General features: G+C 40.1%; 1 protein-coding gene across 7 annotated transcripts in view; it reads right to left on the bottom strand.

Moving 5' to 3' along the window:
• The window catches only part of BICD1 (BICD cargo adaptor 1), a 288,717-nt gene that overhangs the window by 43,994 nt on the left and 220,402 nt on the right, over nucleotides 1-24,321 (bottom strand). For 4 of the 7 annotated variants that reach the window (XM_037731165.1, XM_017507899.2, XM_017507900.2 and 1 more), the window contains exons 5-7: nucleotides 16,336-17,430; nucleotides 9,812-9,963; nucleotides 6,218-6,425 (exon numbers count right to left, since the gene is read on the bottom strand). In XM_037731165.1, the coding sequence (XP_037587093.1) occupies nucleotides 6,218-6,425; nucleotides 9,812-9,963; nucleotides 16,336-17,430 (1,455 nt within the window). Of the gene's footprint in view, nucleotides 1-4,921; nucleotides 5,116-6,107; nucleotides 6,426-9,811; nucleotides 9,964-16,335; nucleotides 17,431-24,321 lie in introns of all 7 variants that reach the window. The other 3 variants (XM_037731164.1, XM_017507902.2, XR_005196772.1) reach the window with 2 other exon arrangements.

The raw sequence follows: 24,321 nt of genomic DNA, 5'->3' as shown, positions 1-24,321 counted from the left end.
AAAAAAAAAAAAAAATCAGTAAAATCTAAACTATCATAGAAACATTTTCAGACTTCAAAATAATACCATCCTCTTAAACTAGCTGAGTCATTCATTGTGTCAGAGAAAGAGAGGGTGGGAGGGATGGAAGGAGGTAGGAACAGAGGGAGGGAGGAGACTGAAATGATACAGGGAAGCAAGACATCTAAGAGGAAAAGCCCCACATGGAAAAGGCAGAGTGAAGAGCAAGCTGCTTAGGCTACGACTTCCAGACTGAGTTCACACTTGCTTCCCCAGGTTTGCCATTTCCTATTTATCTTGTGCAAATGCTGCAGTCAGGTCTTTACTACAGAAGTAACAACTCCTGCCTGTGAGTTGCATGGACTGCTTTTACATGTTCTGACAGATTGATTGTAATTACTGATTAAATGGTAAGATGATGAAGAAGAAGATGATGAGGGGGAGAAGGATATAGGTAGGCAGTTAAGGAGTCAAGATAAAATGCTGGCTAAAAAATAGACAATAATTTTGTGAAGACATACAATTTGCTGCCTAATTACAAACTCCTGGATGACAACAGGATCCTTTTTGAGTCAAGGTCATCAAAGCTGGTAGGCACTTCTCAGATCAGCTGGTGACTGAAACTGTGAAAACTAAGATGAGTCTGTGGAAGGACACTGGAATTTGTGGCCAGGATAAGGATAAAGTCAAGAACAATAAAGTCAACAAGCAAGCCACGGCCAGAAGCACTGGAATTGCAAGGGCTGAGGTTGCAGAAGCTGAGCCAGCCAGAGGGAAAAGCCAGATTTTTCCCTTAAAAGGTTGTTTTAATGCAGCAAATCAATCAGTATACTGCATTAATCAATTAGTATAAAAGTTCTACTAACGTTGAAAATCAATGCACCGCCCTATAGTTGGATTCTCTAGAATTGAAAAATCATGCATTTAAGGAGATGAGGTTTTCTGTTCACCGTCTCACAGAAGTGAAATCTATTTGAAAGTATCTCTTATATAGAACAAATAGCATTCTATGTTCTGTGTCTTTTTTGTTTGTTTGTTTGTTTTAATAGAGAGAGGGTTTCTCCATGTTGGTCAGGCTGGTCTCAGGTGATCCGCCCGCCTCAGCCTCCCAAAGTGCTGGGATTACAGGCATAAGCCACCATGCCCGGCCATGTTCTGTGTCTTAAATTTTTTTTTTTTTTTTTTTTTTTTTAAAGACGGGGTTTCACCCTGTTGGTCAGGCTGGTCTTGAACTCCCGACCTCAGGTGATCCGCCCGCCTTGGCCTCCAAAGTGCTTGGATAAAAGGCGTGAGCCACCACGCCTGGCCCTGTGTCTTAAATTTTTAAGTGAGACATATTTCTCTCAATTTCTCAACCAAAGGATTAAAAACAAATTAAACAAATTGCATTTTTAGTTGAGTAATTGCTTCAATGGTCCTCAACAGAAAAATAAAGCCCATATCTGCTTATTAGAATAATTAAAAATCACCTAAAAAGATGTACTAACAATATATTTTAGAAAACAATGCTTATCAAAAACATTCTGATAAGTTAATAGAGAATTGTCCTTTTAAAATGATTAATAGATACTGTTCCCAGCTAACAAATTTAATAATGGTTAATGAAACTGATGGTTAAAAAATACTAATAAAATCTATTATTTCCCATGAGTTTATAACAGTTATATATAGAACATAAGTGATCATATATGGCATATTTTCTCTTTCTTGACTTAATGAAAACATTTTATATAGTACGAGCATCATAAAGAATCTTTGATATGTCTTATCCTATATAGTTCAGCCAAGGGAAAATAGCATATTTTGGTAATAATGCAGACATCTGTAGAAGCTACAATTCATTTGGTGTGGATGGTCAGTCACTTTCTATAGCAATTCATTTAACTAAGCATTAATCTGGTTGGTTCTATGATACATAATTTAAAATTCCTAAGGCTATAATAACAGCTTTACTTCCTTTCCGCTTTTATTATTTTAACTTTAAATAAATGGTGATCATTATTAAGGTTATCATTATGTTAAACTGTCATTAGTATGATCTTCTGGTCTGGTGATGATTCTGAATTCCACATTCCTTATATCTCTAATCTTTTTTTTTTTTTTTTTTTTTTAAAGACAGTGGTCTCACTCTGTCTCCCAGGCTGGAGTGCAGTGGTGTGATCTCAGTTCACTGAAACCTCCACCTCCCCAGCTCAAGGGATCCCATCTTAGTCTCCTGAGTATCTGGGACTATAGGCGTGCACTACCACACCTGCCTAATTTTTGTATTTTTTGTAGAGATGGGGTTTTGCCATGTTGCCCAGGCTGATCTAAAACTCCTGAGCACAAGCGATTCGCCTGCCTCAGCCTGCCAAAGTGCTGGGATTACAGGTGTGAACCACCGCGCCCGGCCTCTAATCTCATACATAGCAATCATTTCTAAGGTCAATGGTATTTTCTGGTTATTCAAAACTAAAGTGTTTAAGACACTATACTGGTACTCTCATTCACGTATGCTAACTGACTTTAAAGTTGTAAGAAGTGTACAGTGTGTATAAAGTAGTAGAAAGATTACCAATGCGGGAAAACGGGAAAGCGTTTTATGGGCTTTTAGTACATTGATATACCCTTCTTGACAGCAACTTCAGAATGGAGCAAAAAACATAAAGAAGTTCAACTTTTAATGGAGTGATCTCATGCTTGAGAAAAATGTAACAGATGAGAAGTTGAATGCATGAGACTATTCCCAGCAGTGCTCTATAATACAACAAATAATGAAAAACTACCTCGGTGGACAAGAGGTGAAGTAGTGATTAATGTGATAACAGCATCTGAAACAAAATCTATAATACAATAACTTTAACAAAAAAACAAGACTACATAGCAACATAGAAAAGCTTGTGATATAATGTTCATGGCTTAAACAATGTAATGACGACGATATAAAATATATATTCATGTAAACAAAAACCAGTCATACAAAAATGAAAAGTTATTGTTAACATTTATTATTAATTTTTAATCTTATTGAGATGTTATCCTTTTAATTAAATGGCAATAGGAGTTATTTCTTAATCATACCAATTTCTTTTCCAAGTTCCAAATGCTACTAAATCCATTTGGAACACTAAAAAGAAGACTTTTGTGGGTTTTATCCGAGTTAGGTATCCTGATAAATTGTTACCACTTTGGTGATTCACAGAATACTTCAAGGTACCTTCCAAGGAGGTCTAAAACAATAGGAAATCAGTTATGAAATTAAAAACACCAAGCAGTTGTTACTTTTTTTTTAGGTGTCTATTTTGGCTATTACACCATTTCAACTCATTATCACTACCAATTTCCTCAAGCGCCTTTAGAACGTGAAATGCACCATCAGTTTCTACACCACATCTTTTAATCCCAATCAGGAGGCTGATTCCATGAATCAGATACGGAAAGTATTAGAGATCCAAAGGCTGAGGTTTGCAAAAAGGAATTAAGGTAAAATGAAAAAATAATTCTATGGCAACAGTGGTAAACTCAAAGACTACAGGAAGGGCCAGGAGAGAACAGAAATGAGGACAGCAGGCTGGGAATAAGTCATAAGGAGGAGTGGGGACTGTGGCAAAGTACAAAGCTTGCCCTAACAGCAGCCACCCCTACAGAGCTCCAAACGTGTTGACATGCGTGAATGCAGACCCAGGGCTGCCAGATATTCAGAGTCTTCCAAAAGAGGCCAGAAATATTGATGCTCATGTGAAATCTCCTCAATTTTTAACTGTCGATAACTAACTTGAATTAGTTTTATTTTTGATTTTCCTGCAATAGTCAAGTAACAGCTGCCCTTAAGCTTATTTTAGTTTATGGGCTCCTTTGCCACTTCTGCCCTATACTCACATGCAGGGATTCCTTAAAAGGATGATTTTTATTTGCAAGAAGTCACATTTTCTTTATTTGCCTTATGCCCCATTTTCAATTTAGGCCTCTTCATAGAACAAGTAAAAAGAAAGAAAGAAAGGAAGGAAGAAAGAAAGAAAAATGCAAAATAGTGAAGCTAAGGTCAAGTGTGAGCATGTTGGTCAGCATAAACCAACGGGGATTTGCAATCTACAAGAACATTCTACTAAGACCTAAATGTTCTTGAGGAGCAAAATCGTAGAGGGTTTTGCTTTTATTCTCAATATAATGATTGAGGAGACATTCTGAGTCACTACAAAAGGAAATCAGCCCAAAGCCTTGTCATACATATTGCTCCCTTTAAGGAAATTACATTGAAAATGATAAGAGAGAACTGGCCAAATATGACCAAGATGGAATTGCCATGAGCTACCAAACTGCAAATAAGATCCAAGTGTGTGTGTGTTTTGTGCTTGTTGCTAATTTCCCTTTACCTATCCCATTCCTTCCAACTCCCATTTTCCATCTTTGGCTGTTAAATCGAAGTCCATCATTCTACGGAACGTGAGTGAAGGAGGAAATGGGACGCTAAGTATAAGGCAGTTTTTACTTGAATTATAGGAATTTATTTATTTTTTTGTTTTGTTTTGTTTTTGAGACAGAGTCTCGCTCTGTCACCCAGGCTGGAGTGCAGTGGCGCAATCTTGGCTCACTGCAACCTCTGTCTTCTGAGTTCAAGTGATTCTTGTGCTTCAGCCTCCCAAGTAGCTAGGATTATGAGCGCGCATCACCACGCCTGGCTAATTTTTTATATTTTTAGTAGAGACGGGGTTTTACCTTGTTGGCCAGGCTTGTCTCGAACTCCTGACCTCGTGATCTGCCCACCTCGGCCTCCCAAGGTGCTGGGATTACAGGCATGAGCCACCGCGCCTGGCCAATTGTAGGAATTTACACATCATGAAAGGTAGACTCTGAGGCTGGGGGGCCTGAGTGACTGGAAGGAAGGGGAGAGTCTATTCAACTAATCATTTGCATCACATGAACCCAAGGAAAAAATGTTTACCTGGTGGAGCCACGGTTAACCTTTTTTCCTTGCTGAGCCGGTGCCCTTGGATGAATTCACTCATGGAAGGGGGGCCCTTCAGAAGAAATGATTCTGTGGAGGTGGGATCAGGGGGAACTCTTAATAAATTCTGTAGGTAGGAAGCCCCTGAAGTCCTGGGACGGCTCTGATCACAAAGGGAAGGTGAAAATTGTCTTGCAGGAGATCCAAGAAAAATACATATAGGAAACAAAAAAGTTTTACTTTAATTACCTTTCAATGCCTCACCAGTGACAACATTATTTATACCGGCATTTAATTTTTTTAATATGTAAATCAAGAGTTTTGCTATTTTTTTTTTTTTTTTTAAAGTTTCCACATCAGGATACAACCCTATTTGGAAACTGCTCTGGATACTGGAAAAGAGATTTATTAAAGTTAGTCAGTTTCAACCACAAACGGAAAATATATTATTTGAGTCTTTAACGAAAAAGCTCCTAAAATAAAAATGTTACCATTAATCGAAAATACAGGGTAAGTAACTCAACAGGCAGGACTCTGGAAAGAGGTCACAAAATCAAGCCCCTAAAAACCTTACAAGTGGTTTCTCTGGGCAATATTCCCACGCCAAACGAAAAAGCTCAAAAACCTGCTTTCAAGAAAAGGACTATGCGTATTCCATCCCATTTAATCTAAATATAGACACCCACTTTCAGTCCGTCATCAGTTTTGGTCAAATGGACAAAAGTTTCCCTAAGAGAACAGATTCATATCCTTGCCCCGTTAAAGAGAAGCTGATAAACAGCACCATTTCCAAAGGTACAATGACTTTTAAAATTAGAACCCAGGTAGAACACAGCTTCATTCTTAATATCCAACTTTATCTACCAATTCTTAGGTTGGAGGTAAGGGAGAGGCATATTTATATATACAAAGAGTAGCAAAAATATTAACAGACACTTGAAAATTATATTACGATTAATCAAGAGGAGAAGTTGGGCAGGGGGTTAGAAAGGACTACATAAACACAGTTATCAAAAAGGTTTTGATCTGGAAAGACCCACGTTAGCAAGGCCCATTTATAGGCCAGCTCCCGTTTTTTCTTTTCCTTCCCCTCCTCCATCCTCCACAACAAGAGCACATTTATTTTTGCAGTTAACTAAAATCTGGCCACTGCACCGTACCATGAAGATCGCTGCATGCATACCTTTTCCTCTGAGTGCCACTGCTGACCCGAATGTTGGGTGTCTGTGGGCCCTGACTATGCAGGAGGTAAGTGTCTACGGTGGGCACGGTGACTGATGCCTCCCCACTTACTTTAGGGCTGCCGATCTTGCTCTTTCCAAGTTTGCCTTTGCTGCGTCGGGACTGCTCATGGTCAAACTCTAAGTCCTCCAGCCTCTGGGTCAGGGCGAGTTTTTGCTGGATAGCCATTCGTAACAAAGTGTTTAGAGTCTTCTTCTCATCCTCTGCGGCTGCTAACTGTCTCTGCATCTCATCCAACTGGGTGACATATTCATCACATCTGGAACCAAAACAGGGAAGCTGGTCAGGGGAAAATCTTGGTGAAGCTGAATTTGGGACTTAAGTTGAAAAGTAATAAATTTGACTGAAATTTAGAAATTTAGAAGACTGGTTCAAAGGTCTAGCAAAAGAATGTAGATAACCTATAATAGCAGAAAGTTGGAATGTGTGTTCATCCATACAATGAAGTATATATGGGATGTTTAAATTTTTATTATTTTTGTTGTTGTTTTGTTTTTTAAGACTGAGTCTTGCTCTATCACCCAGGCTGGAGTACGGTGGCATGATTTTGGCTTACTGCAACCTCCGCCTCCGAGGTTCAAGTGATTCTCATGACTCAGTCTCCCGAGTAGGTGGGATTATAGGAGTGCACCACCACGCCTGGCTAATTTTTGTATTTTTTTTTTTTAGTAGAGACAGGGTTTCACCATGTTGGCCAGGCTGGTCTTCAACTCCTGGCCTCAAGTGATCTTTCTGCCTCGTTCTCCCAAAGTGCTGGGATTACAGGTATCAGCCACTGCACCCAGTCCATATAGAAACAGTCTTAATGGACAACAACTTAAACCCCAGGGACAGAGTTATTGTGGGGCTGCTGTGTAACATCAGAAAAACAGTCAAGTTTCACACAATGTCCACAGTACCTGAAATGTCTTACAGTAGCTCTTTTTACTGTATAACGTATTCTTTAGAGGAATGTGACAATCTTATTATAGGCTATGCCTGTAGTATCCAAAAGAATAATGTCTATAAAGAAAATATTCCTTATCTATATTTATACATTTTAGTTTAATTTAGTATCGATTGCAGCTGTTGCTCTTGTCAATTTGACTAATTTGCCTGAATTAGAAAACTGAATATTTTCAGTGATTTCTCAACCAGATGATAGAACAATGAGTTGTCAAAAAACAAAAAACCCTGCAAAAACCAAGATTTGCACAAGACTCTCTGAAACATCTTTATTCAGGTTTCATACTTGTGCCGAAAAAGGAAGATAAGCTCAGTGATCTTTTTTCCTTACCAATGGCAAAACCTGAGCACATATACATTTGGAAGGGAGATATGGTGTGGGGAAAAAGCTCATTCTGAGTTTTTTTTTTCCTGAGTTTATTTACCCACTAAAATATGAATAACAGATTATTGTTCATGCCAGAAAAAAGTCTGTGAAAATGGACAATTTGGGGATAATAATTATTTTTTATTATTATTATTATTTGAGAGGGAGTCTTACTCTGTCACCCAGGCTAGAGGGCAGTGGCGCAATCCTGGCTCACTGCAATCTCCACCTCCCAGGTTCAAGCAATTCTCCTGCCTCAGCCTCCTGAGTAGTGGGGATTACAGGTGCATGCCACCATGTCCTGCTAATTTTTGTATTTTTAGTAGAGATGGGGTTTTACCATGTTGGCCAGGCTGGTCTTGAACTCCTGACCTCAGGTGATCCACCTGTCTCAGCCTCCCAAAGTGCTGGGATTACAGGCATTGAGCCACCGTGCCTGGCTAGGGGATAATACTTCTTATATAAATCAGATTCAGACTTGAAATGTTTTTGACATTTTTAAAAATTTCCTTCTCAAAGAGGAAATTTATGTTTTCTTGATTCCAAATATAATCTTGATTCTTTCATCAAAGAGGGGGACATTGTGCCCCATTCCTATTCTCTATCCTGTCCACCATAGTGGCCAGAGGTAAACACATTCTATTCCCAAACACTGCCATGCCCTGAGACCCAGAAGTCAGTTCCCTCTAGTTCCTCTGCACCCCTGCAGGCTCTCGGCACTCAGCCTTCTCACTGCCATCTCCAAGAGATTCAATCACAAGGTCTCGGCTTAAGCCTGTACTCTCCTAACATACAAAGAAAGACGGACAGATTCTGGGGGACTCCTTTAAAGTTCAAGAGATTTGTTTCATTTTTAACACTTGTATCAGCTACATGTAAATCATTTACCAAGTCTGCAAGTAAAGCCTTAGTAATTATTTGGGAATTTTGCACCAAGTTTGCATCATACAAGACATGTAATTGGTGAGGTTTGGTCAGGCATGATGGTGCACACCCATAATCTCAGGACTTTTGGAGGCTGAGGTGGACGGATTTTTTGAGCCCAGGAGTTTGAGACCAGCCTGAGCAGCATGGCAAGACCCTGCCTCCACAAAAATACAAAAATGAGCAGGTGTGGTGGTGCAAGCCTGCAGATCCAGCTATTCGGGAGACTGAGGTGGGAGGGTTGCCTGAGCCCAGATGTCCAGGCTGCAGTGAACTGAGATGGCACCACTGCATTCAGCCTGGGCAACAGAGGGAAACCCTATCTCAAAAAAAAAAAAACAAAAAAAAAAAAAAAAAAAAAAAAAAAAAAAAAAAGGAGGATTTTCTTGACACTGCATTGTGACAACAAAAAATGTATTTCAACAGTATATTGAAAATCCCAAGATTCTGAAAACTTCAAATCGAACACATTCTTAACAATCACTTCATGTTTAAAAACAAAATATAGGCCGGTGTGGTGGCTTACATCTGTAATCCCAGTACTTTGGGAGGCTGAGGTGGGTGGATCACCTGAGGTCAGAAGTTCGAGATCAGCCCAGGCAACATGGTGAAACCCCGTATCTACCAAAAATATAAAAATTAGCTGGGCATGGTGGCGCACGCCTGTAACCCCAGCTACTCAGGAGGCTGAGGCATGAGAATCGCTTGAACCTGGGAGATGGAGGTTGCAGTGAGTCGAGATCACACCATTGCACTCCAGCCTGGGTAACAAGAGTGAATCTCTGGGAGGCTAAGGCAGGAGAACTGCTTGAACCTGGGAGGCAGCAGTTGCAGTGAGCCAGGATCGTGCCATTGCCCTCCAGCCTGGGTGACAGTGAGACTCTGTCTCAAAAAAATACATATATATTCTAAGTAATTAGTTGATATGATGACTATTAACCTTCATTATGACGGTATCTTCTTGCACAGTACTAAGGATAAGTAAGGCACTTTTCTATACTTTCATGTACTTCCATCACAGAACTGTATTGCAGGAGTGATAATATAATATTTAGTTATCCTAGGAAATGTTTTTTTTTTTTTTTCTTATTGAAAGCTTTTCATTTGGAGGGAGACTCTATTTCTTTGGGGTGCATAAGTTCTACAAACAGTCTATTAATATTACCTTACATAAAAATATTTTTATGTAATAGAATTTCTGGATCCAGAATGCTCAGTAGGGGACTCTGGAAAACAGCACAGAAGGTTTGACTTTGTATATGTCAGAGTGGAATTCCACATATTTTCTTCACACTTTACCATCCTAGACTATATACCAAATACACTCAGCATGCACAAAGACAGAGCTGTGAACTTTAAAGGCTTTTCCCCACATACCACACCCAGTCTTAGGAAGAAAATACTGTTACCTTGTTGCAAACATTGCTCTCAGGGATGAGAAGGTTGCAGCATCTTCTTTCAAAGCCTTCAGTTCATTTCTAAGCTTTGTCATGGTTTCAGTCACCATTGCTTTTTCATTTTCATATTTGTTCTTGAGATTAGCTAGCGCCACCTCAGCTGTCTAAAGCAGAAAAATCACACTGCTTACAATTTTCGTATCAGGAAAATCCATCATACAGATTGTTTCATGCTGGGCCTATTATGCTCTTTTATAAAAGGAAAGTGAAATTGATTTAAGCCATATACACATAGGTATGCACTTGGGACACAGGAAGTTTTTCTTTTTTTTTTTAAATAAAAAAAATCATACTTTCATTTCTTTTTTCTTTCTTTTTTTAAAAAAAAAATCACAAAATTGCTAATTTTTTGTATTTTTCAGTAGAGACGAGGTTTCACCATGTTGGTCAGGACAGTCTCAAACTCCTGACCTCAGATGATCCACCCGCCTCAGCCTCCCAAAGTGCTGGGATTACAGGTGTGAGCCACCACGCCCAGCCAGGAAGTTTTTCTTTAATGTCAAATGTGTTGTGAATTTATAATGTGATTAAATTGCCCTAGAGGCCAGCTGTGAGCCAAAGTATCAGGAGCTAAGAGAATGACAGTAGTTTAATAAATATTTAATGCAGATTGCTGAAGGCATGGGATTTTAGGACAAAAAGGGAGCCAGAATGAAACTTTATACAAGAAAAACTTTACCAAGAAGTTAGTAAAGAAGCAGAGCTTCAGTTGGAATAATCAAATTGGAATACGTTAGAACTCAAATTTTGTCACCTGTGCTCAGTGGGTCCAAAACACAGAATAAAAGACATATACCATTGTAATTTATAATATGAATATATGATAAACTATAAATCCATGTTATTATATGTTTAAGAGAAAGAAGTAATAAATAACTGCTTTCTAATTTGCATACAATTTGTCCAAACAATGAATTATAGTCAAATATAGTTGTTTAAAAATCTCCATAAAAGTAGGGGTTACAAAATGTTGAATGAGTGAAAACCATTTGTTTGAATCTGGGATTTGAGCATGTCTGAATTTCTTGGAATTAACAGTGTTTCAAATCAAGAGCTAGCCTGGCACACAGTAGCAAGTTAAAAAAAAAACCCAGCCGGGCGCGGTGGCTCACGCCTGTAATCCCAGCACTTTGGGAGGCCGAGGCGGGTGGATCACGAGGTCAAGAGATCGAGACCATCCTGGTCAACACGGTGAAATCCCGTCTCTACTAAAAATACAAAAAATTAGCTGGGCATGGTGGCGCGTGCTTGTAATCCCAGCTACTCAGGAGGCTGAGGCAGGAGAATTGCCTGAACCCAGGAGGCAGAGGTTGCGGTGAGCCAAGATCGCGCCATTGCACTCCAGCCTGGGTAACGAGCGGAACTCCATCTCAAATAAAAAAAAATTAAAAAATTAAAAAAATCCCACATTGAATCAATGCATAAAATCAGTGTTTACTTAGGGACTACCTGTTTGATGCATAGCACACAGTTTGCATATTGAAACCAAACTGGAAACACATTATTTTTACAAAGTGGAAATAACTTTTGAGAGTCCATACAAATATCCCATACTAATGAAAAACCCTATTACTAGTACAAAAATCCATTACTAATGGGATTTCCCAGGAAGACTACCCTGGTTTTTAATGTTTCTTTTTGTACTTGAAATGGGCAGTTTCAAATCTTCATATGTAAAATGCCAACATCTATAGAAATAAATTCTTTCTTTACTAAACCAATGTTGGGATAGGGTACTTTGTTACTGTTTTGATTCCGAAGTAGTTTCTTATGAGTTTTGATTGAATTTGAATTCAGATTAAAATGAGACTTTATTCATAAAATACTTCTGTATGTTCTGTAGTATTAATACTTGGAAGAATCTTCAGAAATATTACAGATTCAGAAAATTATCCAGAATGCAGAAATTGACCTGGGGAAAAATGGCAGTTGTTTAGTGTTTAAAAAGCTTAGACACATATTCATTTAGAACAGAAAATTATATTTAAGTTGTGAAAATGTAGATGTAACAAATTTGTAAGCATAGAGTCCCATGGTCAGCATCTAAAGGGAATAAAGAGGAGAATAAAAGAAGAGCTAGATCTGAAATAGAAGAACATATTCATTTACTATTTGTGACAAATACCCCAAAGCCTCAGTTTTGTTTGTGGATTCGTTTGTCCACAGACTATGCAAAGCTTTTCCAGAATTAAGTAATTTTTAAGTAACCATAACCCATTGGATTTGCTGAGGTCTGCATTCAGCATATTCTCTGCACATTCCAAAGTTGACTTTCTAAATAAAAAAAGTCTTATTTCCAGCCACATAGACCTTTGTGAGCATTTCCTGAATATATCATTCTATTCTGTCACTCCTAAGCCTCTCTACCTATTGTTCTGTCTGGAATTATTTCCTCCTCCTCTGGAAAACAACTCCTTATCCTTTAAGAACAAACTAAGGTATAATTGCTTCTGTGAAGTCTTTTTCGCTCCTCTAGGAAACCTTAGTTGCTTCCTCTAAATTGTTCTCATAACTTGGATTACAGCACATGTAATGCTGAACTGTAATTGTGTTTCTATCCGGATATTCCCAGGAGGCTGAGTCTTCTGGAAGGCAGGGACAATATGTTAGTCTACTTTGAATCTTCAGCATCTAGCACAGTGCTAGATGGATGGTGCTTCATAAGCATTTACTGAGTTCATCAGAAGGCATGTGCCGTGCCTTCTGATGAAGTCAGTAAATGCTTATGTTATTACCTTCAGGCTGTGTACATATGTGCACCAGAACATGCAGTAACTGGTTTTCTGTTCCTGCATTAGTTTGCTAAGGATAATGGCCTCCAACTTCAACCATGTCCCTGCAAATGACATGATCTCATTCTTTCTTATGGCTGTATAGTAGAATGCCTATTTTAAAACAGGGAGATTTCCTTTTTTCCCCCCTATACCCCAGAATTCTCACCTCAGCCTTAAAAACTGCATCAGAAGGCACTGTGCCTATGAAAAAATCCTTAAATAAATGAGAAGATTCATAGAGACTACAGAATGTCTATTTATTTTGTTAACTTTTAAGTTCAGAGGTACATGTGCAGGATGTGCAGGTTTGTTAGATAGGTAAATGTGTGTCACGGGGGTTTGCTGTACCAGTTATTTCTTCACCCAGGTATTAAGCCCAGTATTCATTCATTATTTTTCCTGATCCTCTCCTTCCTCTCACCCTTCAACCTCCAATAAGAACCAGTGTGTGTTGTTCCCCTCTATGTGTCCATGTGTCCTCGTCATTTAGCTCCCACTAATAAGTGAGAACATGTGGTATCTGGTTTTCTGTTCCTGCATTAGTTTGCTAAGGATAATGGCCTCAGCTCCAACCATGTCACTGCAAATGACATGATCTCATTCTTTCTTATGGCTGTATAGTAGAATACCTTTTTAAAACAGGGAGATTTCCTTTTTTCCCCTTATATCCCAGAATTCTCACCCCAACCTTAAAAATGAACATTCCACAATGTCTAAATATAGTGAATGTCATCTGTTAATACTTGAAGCTATTTACGACACATAAGCATCACAGCAACAGGCCCAACATCATAAACATGTAGACCTAATTCATTTAATTCACTGAGCCCATATAGGCTGGAACTCTAATGTAATGCCAATGGTACAGGCTGAGCATCCTTAATCCAAAATCCAAAATGCTTCAAAATCTGAAACCTTTTGAGTGCTGACACAATGCCACAAAATTCTACACCTCACCTCATGTAATGAGTCGCAGTCAAAACTTTGTTTCAGCCACAAAATTATTTAAAATATTGTATAAAATTACCTGCAGGCTATGTATATAGGAATACATGAAACAGAAGTCAATTTCATGCTTGGACTTGGATCCCATCCCCAAGATATCACATTATGTATATATGCAAATTTCCAAAATCCAAAATCTGAAACATTTCTGGTCCTGAACATTTTGAAAAAGGCATACTCAACCTGTACCACAAAACACTGTGAAAAGAAAACTTCAGCGAGGAATGCTTTGTTCTGTTCTTAATTCTTGTGGTACTGTTTACATCACGCTAAAGTGCTTGGTAAGTCTTATCTTGTAAACAGCTACAGGCAATTGTGGAACTCCTACTAGATTATGTCATTTATTTTTGCATCCCTACTTACCGCCTCCCAGAAAATATGTAATCAATGAATGCCTGTTCACAAATTAGTCTCTGTTGGTTGGCCAAGTGTCCTTATCTATATTTCAGTTAACCATCTTGACATTTTTATAGATCTAGGTTTCTAAAGGTTGTTAATGTTCAACCTTTAGGAAGAAGTCAAGCGGGAGGGGGAAAAATGTATATTTAAAAAAAAAAAAAGGAAGAAATCAGAGGAGTTATCTGATGGGTTGACCAAGAATGCCCCAGGATAGCATGTTCTTGATAAAGGTTGTGTAAGTCTTATGGTTATTTATGACCACTCTGAATATCTCATAAATTCTTCATTCACCCTAATCTTTTCTATTTCTCTCTCTCTNAGATGGAGTCTCACTCTGTCACCCAGGCTGGAATGCAATGGCGCGATCTCTGCTCACTGCAACCTCTGCCTCCCAGGTTCAAGCGATTCTCCTGTCTCTGCCTCCCGAGTAGCTGGGACTACAGATGTGTGCTGCCACTCCCGGCTGATTTTTGTATTTTTAGTAGAGATGGGGTTTCACCATATTGGCCAGGCTGATCTTGAACTCCTGACCACCTCGGCCTCCCAAAGTGCTGGGATTACAGGCGTGAGTCACCTTGCCTGGCCACCTTTTCTATTTCTCTAAAGTGGCAACACAAGATAAAGTCATATTTTGCCCTTAGGTTTATATAAAACATGTTAATAGTGCAAACAATATTATAGCTTATGGTATAAATGTCAATTATATGAATAGATTTATGGGCACTAGAGATGAGTGCGCTAAAGCTGCACTGTAGATGATGTAATAAGGGTGTGGTTTCCCCCAGATGATGGCAAATGGAGAAGGCACTCTGAATCTGAAATTAACCCTCATTCCCCAAAGAGCTAGAGCTCCCATGACCTAGCATTCACTGGCACTGCTTGCATTTGCAAGAAGGCATTTGGTGCTTTGTTGCTTCTCTTTATCAACACCAACATTTACTCAGCACCTTTCTCAAATATAACTAAACAAATGAGAAAAGAATTTTCCTGCCTATATCTCGCAGCACTCCCACCCAGGTAAAACTCAAGGGTGGAAAACAAATTCACTCATCACAGAGAGCTGGGAATTAGGCTATGTTGTAAGATTACTACTTGTCCAGGAGGACAAGATGAATAGCTAGGAAAAGCTCCCTATTACTTAAGCTCTGACCCAGCTGAGTTAACATCCCAAATGAACCTAAATTTCAGATATGCGGTCACCGGCACAGGTAGAGCTCATTCTCATACTATCTCACACTCTGTCTTTCTCGCTCTCTCATTTGCTTGCTAAAGTGGCCCCGAACTGTTTAATTTGTTGGTAACGATCTGCCTGGCTTTGTTTCTTTAAGCACTCAGTTGCTCACAGCTGTCTTGCCCTTCATCCCTGACTTGCTCATTTATTTAGCACTTTTGTTTCTCTAAGTTTGGGATGAAAAACAAAACACTCCTTTTAATCTTGCTATACTTAGCAGGGTGCGGTGGCTCACGCCTATAATCCCAACACTTTGGGAGGCTGAGGCGGGCAGATCACTTGAGGTCAGGAGTTCAAGACCAGCCTAGACAATATGTCGGAATCCCGTCTCTACAGAAAATACAAAAAATTATCCAGGCATGGCAGCACATGCCTGTAATCCCTGCTACTTGGGAGGCTGAGGCAGGAGAATCGCTTGAACCCAGGAGGTGGAGGTGGCAGTGAGCCGAGATGGCGCCACTGCACCCCAGCCTGGGCAACAGAGAAAGACTGTCTCGAAACAATAATAATAAAAAAATAAATAATAACTTGCTATACCCCTAGAAATTGAGTCTTGAATCTGAACCTCCAGGTCCAAAGCTGGGTTCCAGTTATTGACCAGCAGACCTTCTTCACCGTCTGCACCCAGATTTCCTTGTTTGCTCCAGCTGCCTGCGGGGTGTCTGTCTTTCTTGCTGTATCTCCCTAGCTGGTGTAACCTGCCTTGTCAGCTTATTCTGCCAATCTCCATCTCCTGTTTCCACAGTCACTCACTGCCAGGCTTCAGCCCAGCACCGCCTGAACCACCTTTCTCTATCTGCAGAAAGGCATCTGGGTCCTCTGTGTTCCTGCTTTAACTTCCTCACCTCTGCCTCTACCTAGCTGGGCATGGATATTTCAGCCACTCACTCATTTAAACATAGTAATTATTACAACATTCCGGTCTGGCACTGGGACATAGTTTTATTTCTCCACTGACCAAGAATCTGAACTGTCATCTTGATGATACTGGATACTCAATAAAATTAGGGAATGAATTAGCTAAGAAAGCTTTGACTAGCATGCTTTCACCAGTAGAATGAGATTACCTGCTTGTTGGCTTTCAGCACTGCCCTCAATGTGGCGATCTGCTCCCGTTTGGTGCTCAGCAGGGACTTGAGCTTGAGGATCTCTTCCATTAAGGCTTCCTTGTCTTTATCAATCATGGGGGCTAGCTCCCGAGCTGCTGCTCTTTGGCGAGACAGTTGCAAGGACCGGTCCACAGCTTTCTGCAGATGCTTGATTTGGTCCCGGATTATGGCATTAAGGTTGTAGATATTCATTGGCTCTTTGCGGATGTCACTTGTATCCAATACTGGAGATGATGGTGGGGCAGTAATAACAGGAGAGATTGTGGGGGTCTTAGTTGGGCTTGGTTCTTTGCTGGCCTCTGTGTTTTCTTTTGCAACTGGTTCAGATGAGGTCCTTGTTTCTACCGGGGATGACACACCCCGCCTGGCTAATCGTGGGGACAAAAGTCCTCTGGGATCATCAGGCCCTTTCAGGCTGCCACTGCGGGTGACTCTGCTCTGCCTATAGTAATCCAGCATGACCCTGTTGGGAGTTTCATTATTACACAGACACACGTGGTGGTAAAGCTGAGCTAACTCCTCACTGAATGTCACTAACTCATCCTGGGCCGTATTAAGGGTATTGTGATTTTCGTTGGCTATGCTGGTCATCTTTTGCAACTCCTTCTCCATGTGGGCCATCTTCTCCCCACTCTCCTTGGTGGTCTTCTCAAGGTTTGTCACCTGCTCATCATACATCTGAATTTTACTCTCATATTTGGCCTTCTCGTCAGTGTAGTTTTCTACAGATTTATTATATTTCTCCTTTAAGGCCTTAATTTCTGCTTTCAGATCAATCACCTCAGTTACTGCCACCCTGTATTTGCATTCAAGAATCTCTAAGCCATTGATGTCCACCTCATAATCATGAGCCTCCTCCCCTGAGTCCCGGCCCTTCTCCCCGTCCAGCTCAGCCTTGAGCTCCTTGCTGCTTTGCAGGCCCCTCATGGCATTGACGTGCTCTGTGAGCCGGTGCACCCGCTCATGCTGCTCCGTCAGTGCCCCCTTGGTGTGTTCCAGCTGTGTCTGTGACTCCTGTAGGTTGGCCAAAAGAATGGCCTTTTCCCGCTCTACCTGCAATGGCAAAAGAGAATCTCTGAATGACTTCAATGCAACGCCAATGATGAGCTTAATCCATTCACAGTTGGGCATGTATACACTTAAAGTCACGGCATCAGAGCCAACGTTCCCATTATTTCAAATTAAACTGAGTGTTTTTTATTTCAGCGGTCTGGAAAATCAATCTAAAAGTACATCATTCTAAAAAAACTATACTGCAAATAGTTACCCATCAATCTTGCTTGTATCATACACATATACTTATGAAACTTAAATGTTATTAGAACAATCTTATTTTCATTTTTAACACCTTGCAGAAAACAACATGACTTTAAGAGATAAGCATAGTACTTGGTGTTATTTTTATTTTGATAGCCTTAGAGTACATCTGCTTTTCAAATCGTACGTGACTGTCTCAGGGTGCTATGAATCAATCATCCTTTCCTTCCCAGAGCTCAACTCCAAATCAGGTTTAAAACCCAAGGCTTTAACTTACTAAATAATGCCGAGTACTTTAACCACCCCCTTAAAAATAAGTATTTAGTCCCCAAATTAAACATGCACTACACTTGATAGTTTTTAACTTTTTTTAAGACAGGGTCTCACTCTGTCACCCACACTGGAGTGGAGTGCAGTGGCACAGTCATGGCTTACTGTAGCCTCTGCCTCCCAGGCCCAAGTGATCCTTCCACCTTAGTGTCCTGAGTAGCTGGGACCACAGGCACGTGTCAGGTGTGGACCTGGCTAATTTTGTGTGTGTGTAGAGACAGGGTCTTGCTATGTTATCCATGCTGGTCTTGAACTCCTAGGCTCATGCTATCCCCCTGCCTCAGCCTCCCAAAGCACTGGGATTACAGGCATGAGCCACCGTGCCCAGCTTTAATAGTTTTTAATATAAAAGTCAGAGAATACATATAGAATTTTAGGACTAAAAGAACAATTTATAAATCAATTCAATTCCTTCAGTCCAAAATAGAAGTTGAAATATTAGTAATTAATTTAAATAATGTGATACATTTATATAGATGGTATTACTGTGTGATGAAAAACTCTCAGGTGTCCAAAAATACTGTCTCATTAAACATAGGTATATATGAAATTGCAGTGTACATAAAATCACCACATAACATCACTACATATATGAAATCACTACATATATAAAATTGCAGTGTAAATTTTTTTGCGGGGGAACAGAGTCTTGCTCTGTCACCAGGCTGGAGTGCAGTGGCACGATCTCGGCTCACTACAACCTCCGTCTTCCGGGTTCAAGCGATTCCCCTGCCTCAGCCTCCGGAGTAGCTGGGACTATAGGTTGCGCGCCACCTTGCCTGGCTGATTTTTTGTATTTTAGTAGGGACGGCGTTTCACCATGGCCAGGATGGTTTCGATCTCCTGACCTAGTGATTCGCCTACCTTGGCCTCCAAAAGTGCTGGGATTACAGGCGTGAGCCACCACGCCTGGCCCATATCTTTAGATCTAAAGGAAGGTATCAATTCAAACTTTCAAACTTCCTGGATCGTACATTAAATCCCTCTGAACTCTTCTAAATCCCTAGATGGCCAGTAAAATTATTATAATTATAATATAATAAATATCAATCATTAAGTATGGTTAATATTTTAAAACAAGCTTATTACTTTAGGATATACATGTATATATGTAAATGAATAATACAGTAGAGTAGTATTTTTATAATCCTTTGTGGAACCTGATGCCCCTCATTTAACTACCATGGTAGTCCTCTCTTGGCAAGGTTCTGGTATGCACAGGTTTCAGTTACTAAGCTTTAGTTAAAACACCAGCTACTCCCCAAACCATGGTTCAAATTTCAGTGACCAAATATATTGATTGTGAGCAATGCATAATGCACAATCTTCGCTGCTAGTTCTTCAGTCTATAAAATCACTACATAACATCATGACCAGTGGCCAATGATACCACTTCATTCAAAGTCGGCCAGTGATTGGTTACTACATATCTGGTACTCAGTTCACTCACAGACAGCTAAAGACGTAGCTGCCTTGTTTTGTCTCCTAGTGATAAATCCATGTGATGTTTTACAAAAATGATTAAAACAAGAAAGAAAGTGCAGTAAAGAAACAAAGAGTGACAATGTTGGAAGTGAAATTTGAAAAACAACAACAACAACAACAAAAAACATAAATGGAGCCAGGTGCAGTGGGTTGTGCCCATAGTCCTAGCTACTCCAGAGGCCGAGGCAGGAGGATCACTTGGGCCCAGGAGCTGAGGCAACACAGTGAAACCCTGCCTCTAAAAAAAAAATCCCCAAAAATGGCCGAGGCGGACAGATCATGGGGTCAGGAGTTTGAGACCAGCCTGGCCAATATGGTGAAACCCCATCTCTACTAAAAATACAAAAACTAGCTGGGCATGGTGGCTTGCTCCTGTAGTCCCAGCTACTCAAGGCTGAGGCAGAAGAATTGCTTGAACCCGGGAGGTGGAGGTTGCAGTGAGCCGAGATCGTGCAACTGCACTCCAGCCTAGTTGGCAGAGCGAGACTCCGTCTCAAAGAAAAAAAAAAATTATACAAATTTGCATTGGAAAGTGTAAACATTATTTGATTAGTACACATGATTACAGATAATGTTGCTTCCAAAAGACCCTTCAAAAGGAAAAGCCTCTGGATCAAATAGATATTGGATCAAAACAAAATGTACTGAATGTGTCTGAAGCTTGTTTTAGCAGCAGAAGTGTTATGATAAATAAGGCAATGCCTTTAGAATAGTCTTCAATTTGGACTCTGCCAGTTCACATTTAATATAAACATTTTCCTAACCCTAAAAAGGTCTTCATGATAGCATCTCCTGAAAACATCGAATAGAACACTGTCTCTTGCATGTGTGTATCCTCCCCATATAGCAGGGGTCCCGAACCGCCGGGCCGCTGACCAGTACTGGTTTGCCGCCTGTTAGGAACCAGGCCACACAGCAGGAGGTGAGTGGCAGGCGAGCAAACATGACCGCCTCAGCTCTGCCCCCTGCTGGATGAGTGGCAGCCTTAGATTCTCACAGGAGTGCGAACCCTATTGTGAACTGCACACTCCAGGGATCTAGGTTGCATGCCCCTTACGAGAATCTAATGTCCCCCGACCACCCACACCCCATCTGCGGAAAAACTGTCTCTTTCATGAATGGGTCACTGGTGCCAAAAAGGTTGGGGACTGCTGCTATACAGTACTACTTCCATACTTAATACATTTCTGCTGAAATCAATTGAATAGGGAATTGTATCCAAATTACATATATATTACACACATACATAAATGTATATTAATACTATATACATATAAATATATCATATATATTTCTCCCAGATAATTAAGTTTGACCTGACAAAAAAATTACTAAAATACAGGTAATTTTGTAAAACTCCAACAGTATATTTTCACTCAGGTATTGAGGCTTAGCATACCTTAAAATGTATTTGGATTTCAAAGATCAGATGCTTAGACTGTTTCAGATTTAGTGCTTTGAATGAATAAAATGCGAAGCACTTTAAAGCTTAAAATTACTATACATTTTAAGTATTACTATTTTAATTTCCATTTGTAAAGAATTGATCCAGCAGAGAGTTGAGGAGTTTATTATAATCTTCTGTAGTGACTGAGAATAGTTAAGAAACAGCACTTCTGAAACTAGGGATTTTATTTTTTCACAGCAGAGCTGGTTGTCTTGCCAGAAAGCCTGACTGCGGTATTCGTAAATTGTTTAGTCTAGTGTAAGTATACAACATATGTTAACTACTATTATTGTTGTTACTATATCCCATAGAAATTATTTTTAACTTCAGTGAGTGTTTACCTTTCATTTTTTATTTTTGAGATGGAGTCTCACTCTGCCACCCAGTCTAGAGTGTAGTGGTGTGATCTCAGCTCACTGCAATCTCCGTCTCCTGGGTTCAAACAATTCTCCTGCCTCAGCCTCCCAAGTAGCTGGGATTACAGGCACACATCACCAGGCACAGGTAATTTTTGTATTTTTAGTAGAGATGGTGTTTCACCATGTTGGCCAGGCTGGTCTCGAACTCCTGATTTCAGGTGATCTGCCTGACTTGGTCTCCCAAAGTGCTGGGATTACAGGCGTGATCCACCATACCCAGCCTTAAAGACTTTTCATAAATAGAGATGGAGTCTCCCTATGTTGCTCAGGCTGATCTTGAATTTCTGGCCTCATGCAATCCTGCCAACTTGGCCTTCCCAAGTGCTGGGATTATAGGTGAGAGCCACCCTGCCCAGTCAAGTCTTTTTACCCTCAGTCTGACATTTGAATGATCATGTGATTCTTGCAACAGTATACATAGCATCAATATGTACAAACAGAACTCATAAATAATTTTTCTCTGCTTGAAGAGAAGCAACTCTGATAATGCATGTCTGTGCCCCATCAAAAGAGAATTCTATGAAAAAAGATCAAGATAGAACAAAGAAACTCTATATAAGGGAATTTATCAGTTGTTTAAAAAAAAAGTATACATTTTAGAGTATGTGGTGAAAAGAAAATTCTCTCATACACACTAATACACAAAAGTCAGTCAGCTGGATGAAGACTCAAAAGATGGAGGGAGAAGGCCCCTCCCAACTCTTATACGATATCAGTATTACTCTGATACCAAAACGAGAGAAACAGCACTTTGGAAGGCCAAGGAAGAGGGGAATCACTTGAGGTCAGGAGTTCGAGACCAGCCTGGTCAACATGGTGAAAATCCCATCTCTACTAAAAATACAAAAATTAGCCAGATGTGGTGGTGGGCACTTGTAATCCCAGCCACTTGGGAGGTTGAGGTAGGAGAATTGCTTGAACTTGGGAGGCAGAGGTTGCAGTGAGCTGAGATCACATCACTGCACTCCAGCCTGGGCAACAGAGCAAGAATCTGTCTCAAAAAAGAAAAAAACCTAAAAAACACCCCCTTACCCCAGAGAAACATATTATAAGAAAAGAAAACTAAAGACCAAGATCACTTATGAATACAAACAAAAAAGCCTCAACAAAACACTAGCAAGCTGAATCCAGCAACATAACCAAAGGCAATTTATCATAGGAACACAATGTTGATTTAACATCCAAGAGTCAATAAATATAATATACCAAACTAACAGAATGCTTGATGAAAACCATATGATCATCCCAATACATTAAGGAATCCACTAAAAAACAACTATTAGGAATAACAAACAACTATAGCAAGGTTGCAGGATACAAGATCAATATATGAACATCAATTGTATTTCTATATGTTAGAAATGAACAATCAAAAATAAAATTAATAAAACTATTGCTTTTATAGTACTATCAAAAAACATTTAGAAATAAATTTAAGAAAAGAAGTGCAACATGTATACAGACGCCCCTCAACTTGTGATGGGGTTGCATCTCAATAAACTCACTGTCAGTTGAAAATATCAAAAGTATGGCCAGGTGGAACAGGTGGCTCCCAGCACTTTGGGAGGCCGAGGCAGTGGATCATCTGAGGTCAGGAGTTCAAGACCATCCTGGCCGATGTGGGAAAACCCTGTCTCTACTAAAAATATTTTAAAAATAAAAAAATAGCTGGGTGTGGTGGTACACGCCTGTAGTCCCAGCTACTTGGGAGGCTGAGGCATGGGAATCACCTGAACCCGGGAGACAGAGGTTGCAGGGAGCCGGGATTGCACCCACCACTACACTCTAGCCTTGGCAACAGAGTGAGACTCCCTTTCAAAAAAAAGAAAATATCATAAGTCTAAAATGCATTTAATACACATAACCCAACAAACATTATAGCTTAGTCTAGCCTACCTTAAAAGTGTCCAGAACAATTATGTTAGCCTACAGTTGGCAAAATCATCTAACTCAAAGCCTTTTTTTTTTTTTGGAGACAGGTTCTTACTCTATTTCCCAGGCTGGAGTGCAGTGGCACAATTTCAGCTCACTGCAACCTCCACCTCCCAGGTTCAAGCGATTCTCCTGCCTCAGCCTCCCGAGTAGCTGGTTATTACAGGCATACACCACCACGCCCAGCTAAGTTTTATATTTTTAGTAGAGATGGGGGTTTCACCTTGTTGGCCAGGCTGGTCTCAAACTCCCGACCTCAGATCTTGGCCTCCCAAAGTGCTGGGATTATAGGTGTGAGCCACCATGCCCGGTCCCTCTCAAAGCCTATTTTATAACAAAAGGTTGAATATCTCACGTTATTTATTCAATACTGTACTGAAAATGAAAAATAGAATAGTTGTATAGGTACTCATGTGATTTATTCAATACCGTACTGAAAATAAAAACAGAACAGTTGTATATGTACTCGAAGCATGGTTTCTACTAAGTGTGCACTGCTTTCATTGCATTGTTAAATTGAAAAGTTTAGTCGAACCGTCATGAGTTAAGGACAATCTGTACTCTGAAAATTATAAAGCATGTTGAAAGAAATTAAAGAAGACCTAAATGAAGGGATAAACAGTCTCTGTTTTTGGGTCAAAAATGGAATTTTTTTTTTTTTTTGAGACCAAGTCTTACTCTGTCACCCAGGCTGGAGTGCAGTGGGTGTGATCTCGGCTTACTGCAACCTCTGCCTCCTGAGTTCAAGCGATTCTCCTGCTTCAGCCTCCCGAGTAGCTGGAATTACCGGTGTGCATCATCACACATGACTAATTTTTGTATTTTTAGTAGAGACGGGGTTTCACCATGTGGGCCAGGCTGGTCTCAAACTCCTGACCTCAAGTGATCCACCCGCCTCAGCCTCCCAAAGTGCTGGGATTATAGGCATGAGCCACCACGTCTGGCCCAAAACTGAGTGTTAAGATGGCAATAGTTCCTAAACTGATTTACATATTCGACGCAAACTCCGACAGACTTTCAGCTGGGTTCTTTGCCAAAAACTGACAAGATGGTCTTAAAATTTATATGGAAATG

Source organism: Cebus imitator, unplaced genomic scaffold (genome assembly GCF_001604975.1).
Source record: "Cebus imitator isolate Cc_AM_T3 unplaced genomic scaffold, Cebus_imitator-1.0 Scaffold385, whole genome shotgun sequence".
NCBI classification, from domain to species: Eukaryota; Metazoa; Chordata; class Mammalia; order Primates; family Cebidae; genus Cebus; species Cebus imitator.
The sequence above is the reverse complement of the archived record's forward strand: the minus strand, read 5'-3'. Positions and strand labels throughout refer to the sequence as shown.